At 65.4% G+C, this 7,232-nt stretch overlaps 1 protein-coding gene across 1 annotated transcript; it reads left to right on the top strand.

Annotated features, from left to right (window-relative positions):
• The first annotated feature begins 452 nt into the window (after positions 1–452).
• On the top strand, positions 453–1,607 carry LOC115337990 (apelin receptor A-like). Its single transcript, XM_030006399.1, has one exon. It carries the CDS (start codon positions 492–494, stop codon positions 1,557–1,559), a length of 1,068 nt encoding a protein of 355 aa, XP_029862259.1. The 5' UTR covers positions 453–491; the 3' UTR covers positions 1,560–1,607.
• Positions 1,608–7,232: the final 5,625 nt, after the last annotated feature.

Here is a 7,232-nt window from a genome sequence, read left to right as displayed (position 1 = left end):
CGTGATGCCTGGCACTCTGCTCCAGTCTTCAGCTCCGGCACCGCGCTGGGCGTGCGCTCGCTTTTAAAGGCTGCGGGAACGTGGATTTGGGGTGCGTGGGCACCGCATCCCCCTCGGGGGGCACCACAGGAGGCATCGTGCGTTTTATACCGAAATCCCCCCGCGCCTGCCGGCCGCCCCTCCTCGCCCGTCGCCCTCAGTGCCCCGCGGGCAGCGGGGCGGGGTTCGGGCGGCGAACCGCTCCTGCCGCCGCTCCGCTCCTCGCGCATCCCGGTGCGGGATGCCGGCGGCGAGCCGAGCCGCCTGCGGGGGCGGTGGCTGGGGCAGGGGGCGAGCGGGGCAGCACCCGGCCGGGGCGGGGCGGTGCGGTGCGGGGGGCGGCTGTTGCGCCGGGGCGGAGCGACGGCCCCGGGGCCGCCCCAGGGCGGGGGCGGCGGCGGGGCCGACGGCCCCCTTATAGCGGTGCGGCGCGGCGGGGCGCGGCGGTCGCGATGGAGTACGCGGAGGCAGAGGAGTACTACTACGGGGAGGAGACGGCGGGCAACGCGACGGCGGAGGCGTGCGAGTGGCAGGCGGACTGGGAGGCCTCCTTCTCGCTGCTGCCGCTGCTCTACCTGCTGGTCTTCGCCCTAGGGCTGTCGGGCAACGGGCTGGTGCTGCTGACGGTGTGGCGCGGCCCGCGGGCGCGGCGCCGCTCCGCCGACGCCTACATCGGGAACCTGGCGCTGGCCGACCTGGCCTTCGTGGCCACGCTGCCGCTCTGGGCCGCCTACACGGCGCTGCGCTTCCACTGGCCCTTCGGCGCGGCGCTCTGCAAGCTCAGCAGCTTCTTGGTGCTGCTCAGCATGTTCGCCTCCGCCTTCTGCCTGGGCGGCCTCAGCGCCGAGCGCTGCCGCGCCGCCGCCCGCGCCGCCCCGCCGGCCCGCGCCGCCCCCCGCCGCCGCCCCGCCGGGCTGGGCCCGCTGGCCGCGCTTTGGGCGGCGGCGGCGGCGGCGGCGCTGCCGGCGCTGCTGCTGCGGGAGGCGCGGCGGGGGCCGCGCAACCGGACGCTCTGCGAGCTGGCGGCGGGCGGCGCGGGGCGGGCGGCGGCGCTCAGCCTGGGCGCCACGGCGCTGGGCTTCGCCGCCCCGCTGCTGCTGATGGCCGTCTGCTACTGCTGCGTGGGCGCCGCCGTCCGCCGCCACCTCCGCCCGCGGCGCGCCGAGGCGGCGGCGCGGCGGCGGCTGCTGCGGCTGATCGCGGCGCTGGTGGCTGTCTTCGCCGGCTGCTGGCTGCCCTTCCACCTGCTCAAGAGCCTCTTCGCGCTGGCGGCCGCCGGGCTGCTGGAGCTGCCCTGCGCGCTGCTGGGGCTCATCGCCCGCCTGCACCCCTACGCCACCTGCCTGGCCTACCTCAACAGCTGCCTCAACCCGCTGCTCTACGCCTTCCTCGACGGCCGCTTCCGCGCCCGCTGCCGCCTGCTGCTGGGGCCGCGCCGCCCGCCCGCCGCCACCGCCTCCTCCACGCTCAGCGGCCCCACGCAGCGCTCCGAGCTGCCCTCGGCCGGCACCAAGCTGTAGCGCCCGCGGCCCCGCCGCGCCCCAATAAATGCCCTTGCCGCCGCCGGAGCCCGCTGCCTTCTTCCTCCGGCTCGGCAGCACACACACACACAAAACCCCCCGACCCGCCCCAGCGCCGGCGGGGGAGGGCAGAGACCCGAGGCGGGGGTGGGGGGGTCGGGGGCGCAGCACCCGCGGCCTCGGGTCACCCGGGGGCGCCGACAGCCTCGCCCCCACCTCCCTACCCCGCCGCGACCCCCCGCCGAAGCGCCGGGGCTGGCCCCGGGCGTCTCGTGCGGCGCCAGGACCGGGCGCTGCTCCCCGCGAAGCTCCGGCCGGGACCGCCCGTTTGCCAGCCCCGGGGCAGCCCCTGTGCCGCCGGGCCCGGGCCCGGCTCCCCGCCCCGCCACCGCCCGGGGCCGCGCCTGCCCTCCACCGGCGGCTCCCTGCGGCGAGGGGGCTCTGGCACGGCCGCTGTCACCTTTCTAAGCCACCGCTCTCACGGCCGTCCGGGCAGTGTCCCCTCTGCCCCGCTTGCCTTCGGGGCCCATCTAGCCTGTGTAGAGCCACGTCTGGAGGCTGCTCAGCTCTTCCCCTCGCAGACAGCAGCTCCTTGAGGGTTGTCCAAGACAGCTGGGCAAGGACACGGGCGTGCTGCCATCCTCTGGGCATGGTTGTCCCCAGGGGGCCCGGTGGTCCGCTGGACCCAGCATGCAGGGAGCTGGGTGCATTTTCCTTGAGCTCAGGTGAGCCAGCCTTTCCCCAGGCACCATCTGGTGCTGCAGGTGTCCTCTAGGAAAACCCTTCCAATATGCAAGGGGTGACACCTGGGGCCCCAGGTGTCTGCCTGCTGAGCCGACACCAGGCAGGCAGCACAGGGTCTTTGGAGCATTGCATTGGGTAGAAGAGTTACCCGTCCTGTGCTGCTGCCAGCATGAGCATGCCCTACTTTGGGCTGTGATGGTATCTCATTTCTGGAACACCGTGGACGCGTCACCCCTTTCTGGCTGGCAACGGGCAGCCCTTTCATGAAGTCTAATGGCCATCTCTGAGGGCTGAGCTTCTCCGAGGATGCAGCTGCTGATGCGGGAGCTGCAACAGGGCCAGCCGAGCCTTGTGGTGGCGATGCTGCCCCACCAGAGAAGTTGCACTAGAGAAAGCTGGGTCTGAGCTGAGTGGATGCCCCACTTGGCAGCGCTTCACGTGCTGGTGGATGTGCTTTCCTCTTCCCCCTGGCTCTGCAAATCCTGCTGGGTTTTGCCGTCTTGTCTCAGCACCCACAGATACCTCTGCAGGCACAGCCTGCTGGGTCCAGACCGAAGTGAGACCTGTGCCCTTGCAGAGAGTGACAGGCTGTCCCCCTCGGAGCCATGTATGCAGGGTGGCAGGGGAGCGAGCCTCAGGCAGCACAGACGCAGGTAGGAGGTCCTCAGGCCCACATGGTCAGGGCAGCGTAACACAGGGCTGTAAGCACTGTCCCACCGAGGCACCCAGTGAAGAGTCCCTCCCTGTAGCAGTCCCTGCTGCCGCTCTCCTGGGGCACCCCTGGGGAAAGCTGCCTGTCTCTCCATGTCCTTGCCAGCCCAGGGCATCAGCACCAAACTGGGGCAGGGTCACGCTCCATAGCCTCCTGTTGCTCCTCTTTCCCCTTCAGCTCAGCTGGGCAGCTCTACCTAACCAACAGCATGTTAAAAAAACCCAAATCCTGCCCATCCCTCCTTCCAGGCATTGCCTGCCCCTGCCCAAGCCTTGCTTCTGTAGGGCTGTGGACTTGCCTTTCCCTGTGAAATGTTTAAACCATTTGGGACACCTGCCAGGGCAGCTGTGGACATGGCTCCAGAGCACGCCAAGGGGAACGTGAATCCCAGTAAGGAGAGCCCTTGAAGAAGGGTGGAGGGTGCAGGGGGATCCCAAGAGGGGCAGGCACCCACCACAGCCCCCTTCCTCCACAGAAGCACAGCAGACAGGAGATGGCAACGGTAGGGCTGGCAGGTGGGAGCTGTCCCACCGCAGGCACCGCTTTCCCTGGAGGGAAGTCCAGGAAAAAGGATGGGGTTCACGGCCCCGCTGCCCTCGGGGTGGCCCCACACGCTTGCGTCCATGCCAGTCACCTGCTCTGTCCCCAGACCCTCCCTGGAAGACCCACTGTCTGTGTCGCACCCCAGCACAAGACGTGCTCGCTGTCCTCCAGCCCATGCCCTGAGGCACCTGCCCCACACCAGCCCTGTGGGCTGCAGGGCCTGGTCCTGCGCTCCAGGGACAGAGCGGGCTCTGCCATCACCCTCACCATCCTCCGGGGCTTTCCCTGGGGCAAGGTCGGAGCGACGCTTGGGGCCAAAGCCCACGCAGAGGCGACTGGGGCTGGCCCCGCTGCGCTCTGGCAACCCTCACAGCCCCTGTGCAGGGTGAAGCCATGTGAGTCCCACCTGTCCTCCAGGCTGGTGGCAACACAGACCCTGAGCATCAGCTATTCAGGCACGGTGTCAGCATGGGGACAGGCTGGGGCCATGAGAGGACTAACCAAGCCAGCCAGGGCATATGCCTTCCCTGCTCTGGGGTGCAAGCCCCTGTGCAGAGGAAGAGCAGAGACAGCTCCGCGTCCTTCCAGGGTTTCTGCTCCACGTGCATCCACTGCTTTGCACTTGGAAGATGCATCCAGAGTATCCGTGCTCCTGCTGCCCATAGATGCTACATCCAGCTTTAAAACCAGCTCTCAAAGCTCAGGCTCTCTGGGCAACGGCTGGTTTGGACCTGCAGCATGAGTTTGGGGGAAACTGAGAGGTGGGAGGCTGGTCCTGCCCATGCCGTGGGGCAGCGCAGCTCTCCAGCTACCACTGTGCCTGAAGGCAGGCAAGCAGCTCTGAGGAGTTGGAGGGCTGCCAGGAGCAGACAGTGCTGAGGTCATGGCCCCACCTAAGCCAAAGGCCAGCAAGGCAAGAGCAGGATCTGGGAGAAGCAGTTGGGAGCTGGGCCCCAAGGCACCGGGGGAGTCCCAGGGTGGCTGCACAAGGAGGAACAGTGCTCCCCCCCCGCCAGCACCGCTCCATACACTGAATGCTGTCACATCTTCTCTATCCCACTGCAGCTGCCTGCCCCAGCACCCCAGAGGAACGTACCTGTGCCATGGCACTCCAGCAGGGAGCTGGGCTGATGGTGGGGGCAAGGGAGATGTGAGAAACCTCCTATGGTCACCCTCAGGTGCTGCAGGAAGAGGATTTAAAAAAAAAAAACACAACCCAGCCTGCTCCAGCCATCCCCAGCTCGGTACATCAGGGCAGTGGCTTGTGCCAGACAGGCTCAGGAGGGGCAGAAGCAAAAGAGGGGAAATGAGTATGTGGAAGTCTCAGTGGCCCAGAGCCAGCACCTGCACCCTGGCACCCAGGCTGCACCCAGGGCAAAGCAGCACCAGCATCATCACTGCTGTGCCCTGGCATCTCCTCCTTCCCAGGCTGGAGCAGCTGGACTGGGCAGAGGATGCCCAGCTGCCTGCAGGGCCCGGGACAAGGAGCTGCCAGCGGCTCCTGACGCTCTGACAAGGGCTCCACTGTGTGCTCAGCTGCAGGCAGCCCCAGGCACTGCTGCACCTTGGCCCAGGGCTGGCTCCGGCGCTGAGTGCCTGCCTTCACTCCTCCGGGGAGATGCCAGCTGACCCTTTCAGGGCAAGGGGAGCCACTTCCAGGCAGCTGCAGCAGGAGCTGGCGGCTGGCAGGAAAAGGAAGACTTTATCCCCTTGTCTCCCAAAGAAATGTGGCGGAGCCAACAAAGGCAGGGTAGGGGTGCCCTGGCAGGGGCTGGGGATGCCTCTCCCGCTGGGGGATGTTTCCCCGGAGACAGGGCAGCACCAGGGGCTGATGCCTCCACACGTGTCCTGTATTCCCAGGCGCTGGTGGCTCCTGCATAGACAGAGAGGCACTTGATGAGCCTTTGGCAGTGCCCTCGCTCAAGGGGTCCTGCCATGCAGCCCAGGCCTGGCAGCTGAGCCGGGAGCTTCACCTCAGCCTGGCCGAGTGTGACCCAGGGGAGGCAGAAGGGGAATGGCCCTGGTGCCAGAGCCACACTGGCGGGGAGGGCACGAGGCCACCAGACCTGCAGCACTGCAGCTGCCCAGGCCTTCCTTGGTGAGCAAAACCAAAGCCACATACTCTGAGATCAGACAGGGATGCGGGTAGCAGGAGCCAGTGTGGTGGCACTGCCCCCCAGCCTAGCTTCTTGCTGCAGCTTCTCAGCAGCAGTTTGCAGAGCCCAGCCAGACCAGAGCCCACCCCATCACCTGCGCACACAGCACAGGCTCATCTGTGCATCCAGCCCCAGGCACGGCAGCGCTGTGCACAGTAGCACAGCACCATCGCTGCTCGCTGTGGGTGGCCACAGCTTCTCAGAGACAGGGAAAACAAAGGGCTGTGGCCTCGGTGCACCATGCAAACACCTTGGACTGGTACCCACCTTCCCTTCTTCCAGGCTGAGCCAAGGCTTCTGGGTTTTTTTTTCTTCCAGTCCCAGCTGCCCATGACACTGGGAGTCAGGCTCCTCCTTCCCAAAGAGAGCTATGGGCTCTGCAGCACTGTGCTCCTGCTGTACTTACACAACTCAACACGTCCCTCCGTGCCCAGATGCTTTGCTCAGTGTGTTCAAGTAACAACAGCAGCCCTAGAAGGGTCCTAATATCCCCAGCCCTGTCCCCTGCCCTCTTCTGGGGCAGCCAGAGTGGTGGTACCCCTCAGTGGGGGGCTCCTGGCAGGACAAGGAGACAGTGAATCTACAATTTGTTCTGCTCAGTGGGCTGCAGCCCAGGGAGAAGAGGGAGCATTTGAGGGCTGGAGTTGCCCAAAGCGCCTGGTTTCTGCACACACCAAAACCACAAGGCAGGGACCCCTGGACATGCAGCCTGGGCTCCCAGAGGTCCCCATGAACCTGGTCTTTCATTCCACTAATGTGGCAGGTGCCCAGAGTCCTCTAGGCCTCCCAAGGGGTGCTGAAGAGCTTTCTTGGAGCCTTCCCTCCAGTGCAGGCTTAGAGGAGGGTCTCCTCTGCTCCTGCTGTGCAGCTGCAGCTTTGCTGATGAGAAAGGGCATAGCAAGATCATGCAAGAGTTGCCTGTCTAGTCTCATCCCACACAGTAGGCACTGGTCAAGTTAGGTTGCATATGACCAGGACTCTGAGACCACGAACAAATTCAGATGCTGCTCAGAGGGATTTTGAGATAACTGGCACTCTCCTGAGTAGATCAAGATACCCTGGGGCCTGGAGACCAGAAAGACTTTCTTGGCAGAGAAGTTTGCTGTGCCTTTCAGGTAAGGCAGTGGCAGAAGAGGAGACTGAGTGTGCCCCACTGCATGAGAAAAAATAGCCCTGTAAGTTAGCTGGAAGCAAGCAGCACCCCAACACCCAGCCAGTCCTCGCTATAGGCTGCAGGAATGACTTGCAAAAAACAGGAAATGTTGATCCTGTTGCTGTAAAATCAAACCCCAGATCTGACGCTGGTGACGTGGAGTTTCAAGCCTTAAGGAACAGCAGCAATACATGACCCTTCAAAGACGTGCAGGCAGGACCGTGTCCCTCACACTGGGAGAGGGACCAGTTGCCACGAGCTCAGGTGTTCTTGTTCCACTCTGCAAGAGAACGGGGCGAATCCGTACGAGGTGGAGGATCACCAAAAAAGACCTCAGGTTCCAGGGTAAGGCTGGCAGGACAATC

Source organism: Aquila chrysaetos, unplaced genomic scaffold, assembly GCF_900496995.4.
Source record: "Aquila chrysaetos chrysaetos unplaced genomic scaffold, bAquChr1.4, whole genome shotgun sequence".
NCBI classification, from domain to species: domain Eukaryota; kingdom Metazoa; phylum Chordata; class Aves; order Accipitriformes; family Accipitridae; genus Aquila; species Aquila chrysaetos.
The sequence above is the reverse complement of the archived record's forward strand: the minus strand, read 5'-3'. Positions and strand labels throughout refer to the sequence as shown.

What these genes read in the sequence shown, in the direction of transcription:
- LOC115337990 (XM_030006399.1), top strand. Translation starts at nt 492, where the DNA reads ATGGAGTACGCGGAGGCAGAGGAGTACTACTACGGGGAGGAGACGGCG.